The sequence below is a fragment of the Castor canadensis genome, chromosome 18 (genome assembly GCF_047511655.1).
Source record: "Castor canadensis chromosome 18, mCasCan1.hap1v2, whole genome shotgun sequence".
NCBI classification, from domain to species: domain Eukaryota; kingdom Metazoa; phylum Chordata; class Mammalia; order Rodentia; family Castoridae; genus Castor; species Castor canadensis.
The window spans coordinates 37,631,615-37,650,332 of NC_133403.1; the positions used below are offsets into that span (position 1 = coordinate 37,631,615).

The window sequence follows — 18,718 nt, forward strand, 5'->3', positions numbered from 1 at the left end:
GTGAGTGAGGAATCAGGGTTTTTCATCAATTCCGCAGGTGAGGGGAATGAACAAAAGCTCTGAAGTATCAGAGGCCTTGAACAAGGCAACTAGGGTCACACTAGGGTCTGGAGTGAGATTCGAGAATGAGGCACGGAGCAGGAAATGTTTGGCAACACCTGACTGGCTTTGTGTAACTAGAGGGTGGTGTAACCTGAAGCCTGCCTGGTGGGGGTTCAAACGCAACCGGAAAGTCCACGGCGCTATTCCGCGAGTGGCCAGCAGGGCTCGCCTGGAGCCGCAGCAGCCACCTGTGCATCCTGGCTAACTGCAGAGGCTTGGATTTTAGCCATTTGACCCGGGGTCCGCCCATCTTTCCCTAGGCAAAACTTGTCTCTCTTCCCCCAGGGCAGGGACCGGAGCTCTGAGGTCTCCATGGGTGGACACAGTGGCTCCCAGCTCCTTTATATTTTCTGGAGTCACCCAGCCTGAGTTTCTTATTTCTTGTCATTGTGTCAGGGGCTCTTGTGAGAGAGAAGGCCATTGTCACCTGTGCATCCTTGGGGACTAGGAGGGTCTGCCTCTTCTCTGCCCGCTCCAGGGCATTAGAATTACAGGGACCCTCCAGGGCCTCCCCAGCCGCCCAAGCCAGTGACCCTGAATCACATTTTTTGGCAGGAAAAGACCCGGCGAGGAGGAGAAAGACCATTTATTTCTCCACCCACAGTGGGACTGGTAGGTTTTCAAAAGAGCAATCGCTGGCGTCCCTTTAAATCTTGGCTGACTTCCACCAAGGCAGCCAATTCACAGAGGCGGGCTGGTGAGTTGCCTGGGCAACAGGCCCCTGATTGGCTGGAGATTATCCTCTGCCACCCACTGCCCACTCCTAAGGAGAGGGGAGTTAACTCTTTGATGTCCGTTCTCCTTTTCCAATGCACAGGCCTGAAAGAGGCCTCCTCCTCTTGCTCCTGGAGCCAGAAGCTAGAAGTTAACAGCCTTTGGATCTCAAAGTTGGGAGCGATTTGGTGGAGAGGATGGGGAGGGAATGAAGAAAAAAGTGTCTTTATCTGGGGTAGACATAAGGCCGGGAGATGGGACAGGAGGAGGAGGGCAGGGTCCCAGAGGGACAAAGAGACAGACACAAGCACAAAACAAGATACCTCTCCACCCCTCTCTCTCCAGCCCACCCAGTGTAAAAAGCTAATCTGAGGGCCTCCACCCCACCAGCTTGCAGTGCCCAGTAAGTGGGAGGCAGAGATGACACAAGGAGGGTGAGGCATAAGGGGGAGACAGCGCTCCCCTAGTCCTCTGTCCCCTGGGAGTCCCATCAGTGCTGAACCTGAATCCTAGGGGCAGACAAGCTGTACAGATGTGACAGGGACATGGATGGACTCCACGTGGGGTGTCACAGGGGTCTTTCTGTCTCTTCTTTCCCAGTCTGGGAGAAAATAGAGGCACATGGGTGTGCGTGCGTGCGTGTGTTCAACAGGACACGTGTGTTCGTGTGTGAGGGGTGGGCGCTATCTTTTTGGTAGGGCGGTCTCTGTGGTTTCCAGCCCTCTCTCTGTGACCTTTTCAGGGACTTTCTGGTCCGAGCTGGCTGGCCTGGTGTTTTCCTGTCACCCCAACTGCCACCAGCCAGGTCCCCTGAACGGTTCCAACTCCTAAAAGCTCCTCCACAGCCCTCGATCTGGGCCACCAGGGGCACACCTGGCAGAGGGAGGCGTGTGCCGGACCAGGGGCAAAGCGGAAGGGAAGGTGAGAAGGTCAGGTCTCAGGCCTTGGTCGCAGCCTCCAACACACCCTGGGCGGTGAGCTCAGCCAACACATTGTCTAGGTAGCTAGCATCCGGGTAGCCATGGCCCGTGAGGTTGGAGCCAAACTCCGTTTTGTGATGGATCTCGTTCCACACCACGGTGTCCGACTCACCCGTGGTGTTGGACGTGCCAATGGTGAAGATGAGTCTTCGCTCCCAGGCCGTGATAAGTAGCCTCAGAACCTGGATGGGGCAGACAGGGTGGGGGTGGGGCAGAGGTCAAGGGCAGCTCCCCCACTCCCACCTCCACTTCTGTGCCTCCAGCTGCCTGCTTCCCTCCTCTGGACTGCCGAGACTGCCAGTGCCTATTAAATCCTGAAGAGTTTGGCATTTCCTTTTCGATTATACTTCCTGGGTTTATATGCCTCTGAGCTCTCAGGGGAAGCTCTTTTCAAATCCTCTGTGTCTTCTGGGCTGAAGAGAGAGTCTCGAACTGACAGCCCTCAGCTGCACTTGGTTTGGACCCTATGGAGTATTAAGTAGCCCTTTCTGAATTAGTTACCAAGACTGAAAATCCCAGGGACTTCAGTGAAAATCTGGCTTCTCTTGAAAAACAAAAGGTAAAAACCAGACAACCTACAGGGTGATAGTAAAGGGCTTCGACTATGTGGGTTCAAATCCCAGCTTTACCACTTAGTCACCCTCTCTGAAATTTCACTTCTTTATCTGTGATGACCCAGCTAGACCTCAGCAGCCTGGTCAATCAGATGAAATGTGCAAAAGGAGGTGGTGGTGATCAATGCTTGTTGGGGATGCAGGGATTGAGGACAAAAGAACCACAGGCTCAGGCTGACAGTGGCTGGGGTCCTGCCCGCGTCCATTGCCCTGAGCCCTGGTGGGCACCCACCTTCCGTCCCTTCTCATTGTTGGGCAGATAGCAGTGACGCGGGAAGCCTCTGGCGGTGAACTTCTTCCCCGGGTTGGGGTGCTCAGGGCCCTGTGGGGGAGCAGCAGGAGCTAAGCCACACATGGGGCTGGGGGCATGGAGGGGCCAGAGGAGTTGGGTGGGGGTCAGCGGGGCACACCTGGATGCCCGTGGGGATGTCGTAGACAATACGGATGGTTTGGGTGTCAGCGAAACCCGGCAGCGAGTGGGGAATGAGGTGGAATTCCATCTTCCCGGGTGGCTGAGTCCCCGTCTTTTCCCCGTAGATGGCCTTGCAGGTGGGACACTGCAGGCTGCCATCCTGGGGAGGGGGAAGCTGGAGGTAAGCCCCCAGGTGTCCAGTCCCCACCTGGCCCCCTGGTCACTTCCCACCCACTGCCCGGCTTGGCCCACCTTGTTGCCATTGGAGTACATGGCCACGAGGCACAGCAGGTGGTACATGTGGCCACAGCGGCCCAGGCGACCCACAAGCTCTGGCCGTACACCCTTGTGCTGCAGTACGCCCTCATAGCCCGACGCTGTGACCAGACGCTCCATACAGATGGTACAGTCCTGGAGAGGCCACAGGGGACACTGAGGAGGGAGGGACACCTCCAGGGTCAGCACTGTCCCCAGGTGCGGCTGGCAGCAGACCATCCTCCACCCCCCAGGGAGACCATCCTCTCACCCACTTGGCAAAGGGAGAGAGGAGCCCCATTTGAATTCAGATAAATCACGGAGGACAAAGCGCTCCCTCCCACTCCACCCGTCAGCTGGATTAAAGGCAACACCTGAAAACATTTAGTGGAGGTGAAAAATGGAATGGGAAACTGTCAATCATCCAAGATTGACAGCCGTGACTGTAGACACCTCAGCATTTCTGTTCAGCAAAGGCCTAGCGGAGAGAAACTGAAGGCGAGGACAGCGTCCACTGCCCGGGGGCCAACAGGAATCGTCCTGGGGGCGGGGTGGGGCTCACCTCATCAGGTGGGTTTTTCACCTTTTGCATGTACCTTCGAACCACATCCTCGGGGTTCTTACCTGCAGGGACAGGGCAGGTTGGAGGGTACCCAGAGTCCACCCTGAGGGTTCGGATAAGGATGGGGTCGGGATGTGAGGGCTGGAGTGAGTCACAGGGGTAGGCGGAAGGTGTAAGGGGGGCGGGACTGTGCAGGGGAGGCAGGCGTGATGGAAAATCCTAAGAACGAACTGGGGTTCAGGGTCGGGAGGGTCGCACAACGCGTACTTTTCTTGAGGTGCTTCTTCTTGGTCTTGCGGCACACACCGGGCACGCCAGGCACGGGCTTGACGTCGCTCTTGCTCACGGGCGGCGGGTGCAGGATGGGTTTGGGGGCGCGGGTCAGACACACTGGCAACCCCGCAGCGCAAAGCAGGATCCCGGTCATCCCTGGGGGCGGGGCGGGGCGTCATCACTGGCCGCGCCCACTGCATGCACGCCCTCACATCATTAGTGTATTGATAGGGCCTCTCCCTAGGGCCACGCCCCTTCCCTCAGGACACCTCCCAAGACCACGCCCACACCCATGTGGGTGGGGCTCCCGGCCCCGCCCACTCAACTCCACCACCGGTTGAGGCCAAGTGAATCCAGAGCTAGTGGCCACGCCCACCAGATCGTCACGGGGCGGAGTCACGGGGCTGACGGGCGGGGTTTCCTCTCGTAGGCCCCCCCCCCGCCCCCCCTCCCCCGGCCTGAGCTGGACCTCACCTGCCAGGGCAGGGTGTACTGGCCCGGTACCATTCAAATTCTTCACTGGGAGCGCGGGGACCCTGCGGGGGTAAGAGAAGAGGCCGCAGCTGGACTCCAGCCCCCAACCCTACATCAGAGGACCCTGTTTTTCCTTGTCTATAGCACGCCCCATCTCTCTGTGCCTGTCAGCCAGAATCCAAGTAAAATGTTCTGAAATCAAATAAATTAGGAAACACTTCACCTACCCGAGCACACGAAAGACTGTAAGTCCTGCACAAGAACATAAGGTTACCAATAGTAAATCCAGGTGTCCGAAGACTTTTTTGTTGTTGTTCTGTTTGAGCCTAGGCTCGCCTGGAAATCGCAATCCTCCTGCCTCAGCCTCCCAAGTGCAGGGATTACAGCTGTGTGTCACCACACTGGTCTTCCGAAGATATTTGATGGTGAACATTTCTTCCCTTTTTGTAATATTTACTGACATCAGATTTTGTGCCTAAGGCATTGTCCCCACCTCAACTGAAGAGACTGTGGGAAAGTTCCCTCTGGTTTTTGGAGTCAGCCAGAGTTGTTTTCGTTTCTCACTTCAACCACTGACCTGCTGGTTGACAGTATGCTTTGAAGCCTGCTTCCCATCTGTAGAACGGGGGTGATGGGGTATCTGTTTTTTGTTTGCTGTGAGAGTCACTGAAAATCTACTTTTCAAGGGCGGAGCACAGTCATTCCCAAAGCTCCCTCATCATTGGCATCACCGTCATGGTCAGCTGTGTCTCCTAGCCAAGCAATTTTCCTGAAATGCATGACAGCCCCTAGGTCATCATGTGACTTTTCTTGTCTCAGACAGGAAACCGCGAAAGTGTTGCATGGTCAACCCTAAGCAGGTCACTGAACCTTTCATCCTCAATTTCCTCCTCTGTGAAATGGGGTGACCATGCCTCTCACCCAGGGTTGCTGGGGAGACAGCTCAGGGCTCCTGAAGTTGGCTTCTTCAGGGCATGCATGTGCAGGTGGGAGCGTCCTGGGGGTGCTCTGGACACCTGAGGAGCCCAAAGAGCTTGGGGACACACCTGCACGGGTGGGGGAGGGGAAGGAGTAGTGACAGTTGGAGATGGGGCCACTGCAGTCCCTTGGCTGCCTGCTGAGATCTGAATCTGGCCAGTGTTGCTTGGTCACTTGTCCCGAGCAGACACAGGTGGCACTGGGGAGCTGGCTGGGTACATTTTCCAGCAAATGGTGCCCTTGGCAGGCTGGGGCACCCTGTAGTGGGTTAGTATGCCCCCCCAACACACACACACACATGTTCTTCACACAAATACACAGATTCAGATGTTCATACATGGAGAACATCATATAAACATGAACCCCCAAGATCACACCATACATATATCTACAGAGGCACAAACACCCTCTCCCAGGGAACACAGAACAGGTATGCGCACACATACCAGGAAATCCCTTCTCTAATCATATACAAACACAGTCAGGCACATATCTGGGGGAGATAACACATACCAGGGAATGAATACCATTGAAAACACATACACAGGTACACAAAGGCAAACTCCAGGGCTGGGCATGGAGGAACACGCCTGTAATCCCATCCCAGCAGTCTGGGCTGAGGTGGGAGAATCATGAGTTCCAGTCAGCCTGGGCTACAGAGCAAGACCCTGTCTCAAAAAAAAAATTTTTTTTAAAGGTGGTGGCGTGTCCCTGTGATCCAAGATACTCAGGAGGCATGGATAGGAGGAATGTGGCCCAAGGCTAGTCGGGGCAAAAAATTGAGATGCTATTGAAAAATAACTAAGGCAAAAGGGGTGGGCACGTGGCTCAGGTGACACAGCAACCTGTCTAGCAAGCATGAAGCCCTGAGTTCAAACTCTAGTATTGTGAAAAACAAAACAAACAAACAGAAAAACAAAAAGAAAGAAAGGAAAAGGACACAGTCCAGGGAACCCTGCCTCCTGTGTACAGACACAGAGACTGGAGCACACACAGATGCACTGGGATAAAACAGTTGGCAAACAGAAGCCAGCTGATTTGGACCACGGCTGCCCCTCCAAGCCACCCGGTGTGGGAACACAGATGGCATATTTGGAGGGAGGTACACTTAGCCCTGGATACACTGCTGTAATCTGCAAAGGGACCCACCATCACACATGGGGACACACAGACACCCTAGTTTACACGGCACTCGGAGACACACTCAAATGCACTGCTCACAGCACACCTGGGGACACGGGTATGGGGTCTGACCCACACACAGATGCTTGCTGCAGGAGACCCCACTTTGGATCCACAGTAAAACATGCTCACCAGGCAGGTTTACACCCGTGGGCCAAGGCACCACCCCAGGTCCCCCTAAGGGCCACCAGGGGCCTGGAACAAACATTGGGGTCTATCCCTGGGGGGGGGTCACTGAACAGTGCTCTTGAGGGAGGTGAGATGGGAGGACAGAGACCCCGCAAGTGGAGGTGGGATGAAAGTCTGGTGCCTTAGTTTCCCCTTCTGTGATGGGGATAAATTCTTATTTGGGTTAAGTGAGTTACAACAGATGAAGCTCACAGTGAGAGTGGAAAGGTCTTTGATTTTCTCTCCCTGTAGCCTAATGGGGCACATAGCAGGAGGGACTCTGTCATAAACTGCAGGACTTTCCTGGAAGGCCACCACCACCCTAACTTCATCCCTCCTCAAACTTCACAGGACAGCAGAGACGTTTTCTTTTTTCTCTGGCCTCTCCTCTCCCCTGCCCTGTTCTGCAAATCCGCAGTGTAGACACCAACTGGGTTCCTCCATGTATGTAGCGCGCCCCACCTCCTCTTCCCTTCTGTCTCATGAGAAGAAAACTCCCCTTTTCTATCCAGAAAGTCAATGGAAGGAAAAGTATTCAGCATGCATACCACAGCCTCTTGTCTCCTGTCTGTGGCAGACATTACTCATCAACCACAGCACTGTCCCAAGCTGCAAGTCCCAACATGGCTGTCCAGACAGCATCCATCAACCAGGAAGCCATTTTGCTCCATTAGGTCTCTACAATACCCCAAAGTCTGGTCCAACTGAGGCAGGCAGGCCCCTGGTCTTACTCAGCCTTTGGCCTGGGAGCTGGGCAGTGGGACCCCAGGAACGTTTGTGATCTCGGTGCCATAACATTTCTGGGACACCTCCTTTTTTGGACATTACTTCGGTTTAAACTCGGGGCCCCATGATTGCTAGCCAAGTGCTTTACACTTGAGCCTCACCTCCAGCCATCTTTCTGCATTACGAAAATCAGTTTGGCTCCCCAAGGTAGAGGGTAGTAGTGAGGTGTGACGGTGGGGCTGTTTTTAAGTCACCCATTGGTGAGCTAGGGGGACGGTCCCAACGCGGCCCCTGGCTGGCCTCTCTCAATCCGCAGGTCGCCTGGGAGAACGTTGGGCGGCAGAGTTCCCATGAGGCTGAGTGTGGGAGCCGCCAGGGGCCCCTTTTGATGTGGGATACACCGCTTCCTGCAAGGCACTGAGAACATCCTTTGTTGCCTGCAGGCCTCCTGGAAGGGGGTTTGGCCTTCATCACTGCCCTGCCTTATGGGGACTGGCCTGGCAGAGGGTCTGAGGAATCCTTCGGGTCCCTTAAAATCTGCTTGATCGGACCAGAAGCCAAGTTTGGCTTCCTTGGGGCAGGGATTTATCCTGCAGTCATGCTGGTCTCTCTGCTGCCTTTCCCAGCCCTGTATCAGACCTGCCTGTCCTCTGTTCTCAGTCCTCCCATGGCTCCCACCTTGTTCAGAGTAGCACCTGACCATGTAATCAGGCCCCTACCTGTTCTTTCAACTTTATTTCCTGTGTGTGATCCTTCTGCCCACTCCACTCCAGCCACCCCGATCTCCCTATGGTTCCTCAAATGTGCCAGGCAAATTTCCACCCGATGCTCTTCTCTAGATACTGGGTGCCCTCACTTGACACAGATCTCTGCTCAATGTGACCTTATCACAGAGACTGCCCTAAACTTTAAAGTAGTCCCTTTCTTTACTCTACTTACTTTTCTTTTCATTGAACTATCACTGATAGAATAAGTCTGTAAGGATGGCCAGGCCCTGTGTCTCATGTGTCCTATCCCTGCCTCGTGACTTTACCTCTCATGACCTCCACCCGTCTCCTCCAGACACCTCAGCCATTCCTCTAACATCGGGGCAGTACCCCCTTTCGGTCCCCTGCTGTGCCCTCCTCCTGAAAAAACTGGCTGTCTGCTAGGTCTCAGCTAAAGTGACACCTGGTTGGAGAGACTGTTCCTGACCACCTGACGACCACCCTCAAAGCTGGCACACAGAAGCCCTTTTGCATGAACACGTGAAGGTGGAAGTGGGTTTTGTGAGGGGCTGTAGGCTGATGACTCCTGGACACAGGGTCCCTGGATCCTTCTGCACACACTGAAGTAGACTGTGAAGCAGGCGTTGTGGACACCCCACCCCTGCAGCACCCAGGCTCCAGGGGCCCTTTGCCAACACACATCCTAAGGTGAGCATACCACAGATGCTTCCTGTAGAACAGCCCAGCAGACTTCCTCTGAGATGCTCCCCACAAACGCCACTCCATCCAACTCGGGTCAGGAGCCTCATGGGAAGGCTTCAGGGAAGCCTTCCACATCTCTTACCATAGCTTAGAGACTGAAGCAGAAAGCTCTGATTTTTAGGGTTTTTTGGTAGTACTGGGATTTGAACTCAGGGCTTTGCACTTGTTAGGCAGGTGTTTTGAGCCAAGCCTGCAGCCCAGGAAGCTCCAACTGAAAACAAAACAAAACAAAACAAAACTCCCAGGATTAGTGTGGGAAGGAGGGAGGGGAAGTATGGCTCCTTGCAAAGGTGCTTTGCACTTGCTCTGGCTGGACAGCCATGTTCACAGACAGGGGAAAGGATGCAGAGAGTCTTTCCACTTGCTGTCCCTCACACTGTTCCCTGCACTTTTCTGTCTGCCTCTTCTATCCATTCCTAACTTATGTCTGTCTTCAGGCTTGAAGGTCACTGTTGCACAGGCTCTTTGACGTGACTAAAGTGTCTCCTGTCCTCTCCTTTTAATCCACAAGGGACTGTGTTTACCTTTTTTCAGGATGCATGTGTTTTCTGTGGTGTGGCTCCACTCTTATCTCTTCCACCAGCCTGTGAGCTACTGGAATGTGTCTGACCCAGCCCTGTGACCCAGGACTGAGGATAACACCGCGCAACATGGGCCCTCAGTAAGTACAGAACAGAGACGAGCCAAATAAGACACTGGCTTGTTCCCCGCTGTGGCTTGTGGCGGGGGTCCTTAGAAACATGGATTGCAGGGTCTGGGGATATGGCTCGAGTGGTAGAGTGTCTGCCTTGCAAGCGTGAAGCCCTGAGTTCAAACCCCAGAGATAAGGTTGGAGCAGAGATATCAAATAAACAGCATGCACACTACTGCTGCTGGTCTGGTACCCATGACAGACATCACCAATCGATCCCAGCACTCCTTACCGCTAAGCCAACGTGCACCTCACAGTCCTCACTTCAGTGCTCTGAAGGTCACTGCCACTGGGGCTGAGGTGCACATGCAATGAAATCTATTTGTCACTGAAGCCCAGAGAGGGGAAGTGACTTCACTACAGTCACCCAGCTGCTGCTGGCAGCAGGTCCTGGAGTTTCTGGGTCTGAGCCCAGTGCTGACTCCACCAGGTTGGTGGCCTGGGGACACATCTGGAGGGCTCTGTTCCCTGGAGGTGGTAGGAGCATTTGACCTTGGAGCTGGCTCAGGGACTGTCACAGTGAGCATATGAGCAGTGACTCTGTCCATCAGAGGGGCTCCGTGCCCTGGTGCAGCTGGGGACCATGTGACAGTCCCTGCAGGCGACTGACTTTCCATCTCTGCACCTCTGCTTAGCACCTGTTCCTTCTTTCCACCCTCACTCACCCCACCATTCTCTGACCCCCATTGGTCTCAGACCCCCTGAGGATACCTAGCAGGTATGTGACAGCCCCCAGGAAAGCCCCCAATGGCTCATGCCTCAATGGGTGAGGGGCAGAAGTCAGAGTCATGTCTAGGGGAAGGAAGCTGAGCTGCGCTCTGTGTCCCCCCCCAACCACCTCCGCTGTGCTCCCCCTTTCTCCTCTCTAGAGGTTACTGCCAAGGTCTGGGGCAGGTCTTATCAGCATTCTTTCCCTCCCACTCCCCCTTGTAGCCAAGTCCCTGCCTGCACAGTCCTGGGGAGCCCAGTGGGGGTCCCCATGCCTGCCCCTATGCAGGAGACTTGCAGCAACCCTGGGTGGGTGGTGGAACAGAGCCTGGGTGCCCCCTTATCAGCTCAGTTAGGGGACCTCCCTCATTTTCCTCTTCCTCCTTTCTTGCTTCACACCCCATCCTTCCAGCAGCCTCCCAGCTTCTAGCTGCCTCAGTTTCTCCTTTGTCCTGGAATGATCCCTCCACCCCCCTATCCCTGACCACGGGGTTCAGGGGTGCAGACATTCCCTGGAGGGACATCTGGAGAGGGGTGACTGGCATTTGTGTTCACATTTCTCCAGGGGTCTGGGGCCAGCTGGCCCAGAGCTCTGTAGGAACCCAGGTTGGGAGGGGATAGCTGTTCCCACGCCCCTGGGCAGCCACATGCTAGAGCCCCAGTGTGTGGTTGGGCCTCCCAGGGAGATCGGCAGGAAGTGCTTCAGGTGGGGGTGCTTGGGGTTTGACCTTGTGGTGAGGCAGGGTTTTAGCCACACACCAGCCGCTGGGGCCAGGAAAAGGGAGGTGGGAGGTCAGGGGCCAGCTGGGGATAGGGCCAGGGCAAAACTTTTTCGGTTGTTCCTTTAGTACTTTAGGATATTTGAGCCAAAAAAATGCACTACCTATGAAAGAACTGGAGAGGGAAAATGTGGATTCTTTTCAGTAAACAAAATCACTGCGAGATTAAACAAAGAAGGAAACACCAAAACACACCAAAAAAGTCTGTCTTGCCACTGCAGGTTGTCAGCACTGAGTTTGAGTCACACCTGAGTGACACCTGTGTCTCTCTGGCTTATCACTTCCCCAAGGTCCTCACCATCCGCTCACCCCTGCATTCTCTGCAGCCATAGTGGCCTTCTCAAAACCCAAAACCAGCTCCTGCCTCAGGGCCTTTGCACAAGAGGTTACTGCTGCCTGGAATGCTTGTCCCCCAGTTTGCTGCCTTTTGGACTGTCTTCCTTTTGCCATGTTAGGGATGAAACCCAGGGACCTCCAAATTGGCACTGGGGCTTGAACTCGGGGCTTACACCTTCAGCCGCTCCACCAGCCCTTTTTTGTGTTGGGTTTTTTTCAAGATAGGGTCTCATGAACTATTTGTCCAGGCTGGCTTTGAACCACACCCTCCTGATCTCTGCCTCCTGAGTAGTGAGGATTACAGGTGTGAGCCACCAGCACCCAGCTCTGACTTGTTTCTTAATCTTCCTTCCTTTTTGTTTTTTTTGTTGTTGGTGGTGCTGGGGTTTGAACTTGACTTCACCTTGACTTCACTCTACTACTTGAACTATGCCTCAGCCCTCTTTTGCTTTACTTATTTTCCATATCAGACTTGAGTTTTTGCAGGCTGGCCCCAGACTTCAATTCTTCTACAGCCTCTCCCAAGTAGCTGGGATCACAAACATGCACCACTGTGCCCGGCTTGTTTGTTGAGATGGGGGGGGCGGTCTCACTAACTTTTTCCTGGGCTGCCCTTGAACCTCAATCCTCTTGATCTCCAAGTAGCTGGCTGGGATTACAAGTGTAAGCCCCCAAGTCTGGTCTTTTTGCTTTATCTTCTACTCGGTAGCACATTCTAGAATTCATTTCTCTTGTTGTATTGTTTATTGCCCGCTAGAACGTGAGCTCCAGGGTGAAAAGGATTGTTGATTTGGTTCACTGCTGTGTCCCTGGAGCCCCACCTGGTGCGGTGCCCGGAACATAGTACATCTTCAAAAATTAGGGATTCATTGATTGATTGTGCCATACAGACGGTAAAAAGAGAAGGCTAGCAGGGAAAGACATCAGACAGAGGGTTAATACTCTTACAGAGAGAATGCTTTCAGATCAATAAGGAAGCAATAGACAGCCCAAGAGAAGGATACGCAAAAGAAATAGACAAGAAATTGGCACAGAAAACAGGACACAGTTCTCAGTCTCCCTAGGACCGGAGCTATGGAAATTCGACTGCTGCCTTTAGTCAGGCAATATGGTACAAGACTGACAGACAGGAGGGAGCAAGGTGCAGACTTGAAAGTATAAGTGCTTTGACCTCTGGCCTCATGCTGCATGGAGGCCTATGCTGCCAGTCCCATTTCACAGGCTGCAAAAACTGAAGACCAGAGAGGGCAATGAATTCAGTGAGGTCACACAGCAAGAGGGGATACTGAAGCTGAACCCAAAACTTGGCCTTTGCAATTCCATCCCCTCCCTTGGGTTCCCAGACACCCTGTGGGACCATAGCTGGGCACAGGCAGGGTAGGTGAAGGGTAGAGCACCCCATACCAGGGCTACCTTCGCTTTTGGAGTGAGTCTGAAATGCATGACTTGACCTGAGGCCTCAGTTTCCTCTTTTGAGACTGTGAATGAGAGAGATGATGCACGCAGAAGCTGTGGAGAGGAGTGAGGACCTAAGTGAGCACTGGGTAAACACACAGGCCTGAAGCTGTGCTCTGCCCCCACTCCATGTGGGGTGGAAACTCTGAGTCTGGTCCCCTGGTCCTCTGCTCCACAGCTGTGTTCCACAGTACTGGACGCTGACCTCTCCGGAGGCAGGGCGGATCTTCCCCACCCCTGCAGGTCCCCCAGGCCCCACTGCCAGCTGGCTCCTCTCCGCCACACAGGGTGAGTGGAAAAAACCCTGACCGGGTGGACAAACTGCCCCGCTGGCTCTGTGACTCCAGGCAGGTTAACCCCCCTTGCTGGGGCTCCCTCTCCTCCCTTGCTGGATCATTCCATCCATGCTGATTTTAATACACTTGCATAGCCATCAGTCCTGTGACAGGTGACAGTCAGAGCTCTGGTGGTCAGATGGAGACACCAAGGCTAGAGAGACAAATCTACTGTTCAAGGTCGCCAACAGGGAGGGTGGAGAGAAGGGACAGGGAGCAGCTGAGAGGAACAGGAGAAGATGGGAGAGATGGAACCAGAGAAGAACCAGAGAGAACCAGGGAGCCACGGAGAGATAAAGACACAGAGCTGAGGCAGGAGAGAGATGTGGTCGGGCCTGACATGTGCCCCAGGGATTCCTGTACTGCAGTCCTCACCCAGGACTCCAGAAGGGGCTGGATTTGGAGGTCAGCTCTTTAACAAGTAAACAGAGTGAAAATGAGGCTGTCAGGGTGGCCCCAATCCAAGCAGGACCGGTGTCCTTACAGGACAAGGAACTCGGTCCACAGGCACGCACAAAGGAAGGTGATGTGAGGACACAAGGAGACAGGGGCATCGGCCAGCCAGGGACAGGGACTCAGGAAAAGCCAGCCCTACCCACACCTCAACCTTGGACTTGGAGACTCCAGAACCCTGTGTTTCTGTGGCTTGAGCCATATGTAGCTGGTGGCACTTTGGGGAGGCAGCCCTAGGAAGCTGTACAGACAGACACAGACAGAAAGCTGAGACGGTGGCGGGGGAGGCCTTGGAGGGGCCTAGAGAATGGGGGTGGGGAGGCCAGGACACCTGGTGCCTCAGGGACCCTCATCCCCTTCCCAGGCTGCATGAGCCTCATGTGCCTTGGCAACAGGAAGTGTTAGCCTGGCAGATGGAGGTTGGCCACCCCACTGTCTTGCCAACCCTTGGGACTCCTTGAATATGGAGGGTTGGAGAGAGGGGCTTGCCACTGGCTTCCGGTGAGGGGGGAGAGGCTAGAGAAATGGCATAGACTTGGGGTACACACCCTAAGGAGAAGAGACGTCTTGCAGGTCATAGGGGAATGTGTCACTAATGAGCTTACCCGATGACACAGCTTTCTTCTCCTCACAGTACTCTTGAGCTCAAGAACACTCTATAGCTCCCCACTGCCGGCACTACCAACTCCAGGCTCCTCCTGTGAGGCCCCACAATTTGGCCCTGTACCCCCACTTTGGGAAAAACCTCAGCCCCCACTGTTGTATAAAGGAGCCTCTATCCTTATGTGGTCTCTAGAATCTTCTGAGTTCATTCAGATCTTTCCATCTTTCTGCTTTCAGTGCCCTGCCTGGGATGCTCTTTCCTTCTGGCTGGTACCCAACACCCAGCTCTCCTCACACCTCTAACGCCTCCCTGCACACACCAGGCCCTCTGAGCCCCCTGGAAGAGACGCATGCTGTTCCCTCTACCTGGAACAGCCTGTCTCACATCACCACCTCCTCAGAGGGGTCTGCCCTAACCCCCCCACCATCTCAGCCCTTCCGTCTCTTCAGAGATGGCCCCTGGGACTCCTCACTGCTGTGTGTCTGCCTCCCTGTCCATCCATGTGTGCGGTGGAATGAGGACCTGCGTGTCTTGTTCCATGGCACGCATCTGGAGAATTAACACGGGGCAAGAAAACCTGAGTAATTCCTAACCTGCCCTGAAGACAAATCTCATGAATGCAAATGACGGGTCACTTCAAACCCATGCTGAGCGCGACACCAAGGCGCTCTCTTCTGTCTTACTCTAGCTTTCTATCCTGCTACAAGAAGATCCTGCTGGTGACCCCAGCGTCACATATAGATTGGACCTTCACCACCATTGCCAATCCGTGTGGTGCAAGCATGGTTGGCTTTTGTGCCTCCCTGTGGGGACCATGGGATCCTTTGTCTATTCTCTCCTGCTCTGTTCTGGGCTCGGGGACATTGACGTTCTCCTTCATTACATTCCCTCGAGAACTGGTCTTCGTGTTTGGTACCTGAGTCTGGGCTCCAGGATGGATGGGTGACAGGTGCTTGCTAGGTCCCTTCCTCAGTAAAATCCTGCTGGTAAGGCTGGTTGGTAAAAGATCTCAAAAGGGCCGAGCTTTGTTATTGGTGATTCTGGGGTTTGAACTCAGGGCTTCACACTTGCTAGGCTTGCTAGACAGATGCTCTACCATTTGAGGCACGCTTCCAGCCCTTTTTTTTGTGTTGGACATTTTTCAAGATAGGGTCTTGAGAACTATTTGCCTCAGGCTGGCTTGGAACCTCAATCCTCCTGATGTCTGCCTCCTAACTAGCTAGGATTATAGGCGTGAGCCTCCGGTGCCTGGCCAAAGGGCTGCTCTTTAAAACAAGACTAGGGAAGCAGCTGTGTTTGCCTGACTTCACCTCCCTCACCTCCCTGGTGCCCCCCACCCATCCCAAATCATCCTGAGTCTCTAGAACCCTGTTTGAAAACAAGCCTAACAATCCACAAGCAAAAGGGACATTTCCAGAGCGCCTCGGACAAGTCACAGAGAAGCTTGCTCCAGCTGACCCAGGGACTGGAGTGAGGTTGACTCTGAAGCCCTCTAAAACTTCTAAGCCACCTGACTCTGCAAGTCTGTAGGTCTGGGCCCAATTCTGGGGGGGTGGGGGTCAGAAGGGACCCACCTCTTTGGCCTCCCTCCTCATCTGTACTATGGTCACATGGAACTGTTTGGGTAAAGGCAGGAGTGGGATAGCAGAATTTGCAAGAGATAAACATGGAATCTGGACACTTGGTGGTGCCCTTCTGGCCCTATCATGTGTGAACCGCCCAATTTTAGGGACTTTTTTTTTGGAGGTACTGGAGTTTGAACTCAGGACCTCATGCTTGCTAGGCAGGTGCTCTGCCACTTAAACCACACTCCCAGCCCTTTTTGCTTTAGGTATTTTTTTGAATAGGGTCTTGCATTTATGTCCCAGTCTACCTATTTGCACTTTCCCTGTAGCTGGGATGCCAAGCTGCACTACCATAACCATCTTATTGGTTGGGGGGTGAGGAGATGTCTCGAGATCTTTTTGCCTGGATGGGCCTAGAACTGCAATCCTCCCGATATTCGCCTCCCCAGTAGCTGTGATTACAGACGTGAGCCATCATATCCGGCCTTGGGAACATTTTGTACCATTCTGCACTGTGTCCTCCTTTGTAAGTTGGGGTGACTGTGATGGTACCTACCTCCCGCGACTCTTGTGCGTGCAGATACACGAGTGGGGACTCACTCGTACTCAAGGGGTGCTTGATATGAGACCCCATTTTCATTATTACTACAATTCGTTCACCCCCAGGCCCAGTGGGCCTCCATGCCCTGGCCGCTTCTAGCCGGCCACGTGGAGGCCCCCACCTCCCGGACCCGAGGCCCCCTCCCGCCCCCCCCCCTCGTCTTACCCAGGTGGGATGGCAGCTCGCGCGCTCACGCTCACGCTGGTGGCACGCTGGGGTCCCGGCCGGTTGAGGTTGTTCTGGCCCGGGGTGGGCGCGCTGCTGGGGGCGCTGGGACTCCGCGGGGGTCCCCCGGGGGGCGGCGCGGGCTCGGCGGGGCCGGCGGCGGGCGCGGCCCAGAGCGCGGCTCCCGCGAAGGTGGCGCTGGGGCGCACGGCGAGTGCGCCCGGTGGCCCTCCCGGCGGCGGCGGCGGCGGCGGCGGGGCGGGAGGAGGAGGCGCGGCCGGCGCAGCGGGCGCCTTGCGGCGCTGCGAGGCCAGGATGGCGTTGGAGGCGGCGCGCGTGCTGTTGACCAGCAGGCACTGCTGGCACGAGCAGGGCTGGCCCGAGCTGGCGCCCACGGGCCACGACTGCGACTTGGGGATGGAGCCGACCGTGAGCGGGTAGGCCAGGTCCAGGCGGCGGCGCAGACGGCGGCGGCGGCGCGTCTGGCGGTTCATCTGCGACATGCTGTTGAAGTAGATGAGGTAGCAGAAGCCGAGCGACGAGAGGTCGAGCCACGGGTGCTGCTTCTCGTAGGCGTTCTGGATGGTGATGCAGATGTCCATGTCGTAGGCGGTCCACGCGCCGCCGTCGTTCTCCCACTCCCACACGATGCCCTTGCCCGGCGCCGACGACGGGTCGTAGAAGTTCCGCCGCACCGGCCGCATGGTGCCTGCGGGGCGGGGGCGTCAGCCGCGGGGACAGCAAGGTCCCCGGGCCCGGCACGACGCGGGGACTCAGCCCACGCGCGGAGGGGAGGGGTCACGCGGGGGAGGGCGGGCGGGGGAGGGTGACACAGGTGGGGAAGGGGAGGGTGACACAGGTGAGGGCGGGGGAGGGTGACACAGGTGGGGGAGGGGAGGGTGACACAGGTGAGGGAGGGGAGGGTGACACAGGTGAGGGTGGGGAGGGTGACAGGTGAGAGGGGATGGGGGAGGGGTGAGACAGGTGAGGGAGGGGAGGGTGACACAGGTGGGGAAGGGAAGGGGAAAGGAGGGGTCACGCGGGGGAGGAAGGGGAGGGGTGACAGGTGAGAGAGGGCGGGGGAGGGGTGACACAGGTGGGGAAGGGGAAGGAGGGGGTGACACAGGTGAGGGAGGGTGAGGGGGGTGACACAAGTGAAAGGGAAGGGATCACACAGGTGGGGAAGGGGAGGGGAGGAAAGGGGTCAAACAGGCGAGGGAGGGGAGGGGAGGGGTCAGCACAGGTCTCCAAGGGGCCCGGCAAGATGTTGGGGGGAAGTTGAGGCCGTGCTTGGAGGAGAGATGTCACGTAAGTGGGAAAGGGAAGGGGAAGAGTCAGCACAGGTGCCCAAGGGACCCAGCAAGACACTGGGGGGGGGGGTCGGCCCGTACTCAGAGGAGAGAGAGCCACACAGGCGGGTGGGGGGAAATCTGTGCTGAGATCTGTCCTGGAGGGACAGTGCACACCCTGCAGTGGTTCAGCAAGTATGGGGTGAGGTGAGAAGCAGGCAGGGACAGGTGACCATGTGATGATGATCTGGGGGGGAGCCAACAAGGAGGGGTGTCAACTAGGTGGGAGGAACTCAGCAAGAGTTGGGGCAGTGGAGAGCCAGCCCTGCCCCCATCGATGTCAAGCCAGACACTGAAGTCCTGGTTGTCACAGGCCTGGGGAAGGAGGGCAAAGGGGTGGGGGCTGGGGGCTGGGCTGTCCAGATAAGGCAGGGGCCACCAAGGAAACAAGGCATGCAGGGGTGGGGGCCATTCAGCAGGTCACTCATTCATTCCACCATTCCTCCATCCAGCCGTTCATTCATTAGTTCATGAATTCAGCCACCAGTTCAAGTTCATTCATTTATTCCTCTTTGCTTTCCTCATCCAACTGATCCCTTAGTGCGGTCACCCACCCTCCCATTTGTTCATTCACACCTGCAGTCACACCTGCAGTCACCCACTGTTCACACCTTCCACGCACCTAGTCTAGTCACCTGGTCCTTCACCACCATCCTAATTCAACGTGTGCTGTCCCCATCTTCTTCCCTCCTCCACCCTCCCCACCCTCCCCACCCGAGACACTTTGTCCTGTCTTCTGTCTTTCTCCCCCTGCTACAGTGTAACAGC

The 18,718-nt window shown here is 55.5% G+C and overlaps 1 protein-coding gene across 1 annotated transcript in view; it reads right to left on the reverse strand.

Annotated features, from left to right (window-relative positions):
* Positions 1 to 673: 673 nt before the first annotated feature.
* The window catches only part of Dtx1 (deltex E3 ubiquitin ligase 1), a 34,770-nt gene continuing 16,725 nt past the window's right edge, over positions 674 to 18,718 (reverse strand). The window contains exons 3-10 of the mRNA XM_020156934.2: positions 16,602 to 17,310; positions 4,387 to 4,448; positions 3,907 to 4,068; positions 3,640 to 3,701; positions 3,075 to 3,233; positions 2,821 to 2,982; positions 2,643 to 2,732; positions 674 to 1,978 (exon numbers count right to left, since the gene is read on the reverse strand). Coding sequence (XP_020012523.2) covers positions 1,754 to 1,978; positions 2,643 to 2,732; positions 2,821 to 2,982; positions 3,075 to 3,233; positions 3,640 to 3,701; positions 3,907 to 4,068; positions 4,387 to 4,448; positions 16,602 to 17,310 — 1,631 coding nt within the window. The 3' untranslated portion in view covers positions 674 to 1,753. The remainder of the gene's footprint in view (positions 1,979 to 2,642; positions 2,733 to 2,820; positions 2,983 to 3,074; positions 3,234 to 3,639; positions 3,702 to 3,906; positions 4,069 to 4,386; positions 4,449 to 16,601; positions 17,311 to 18,718) is intronic.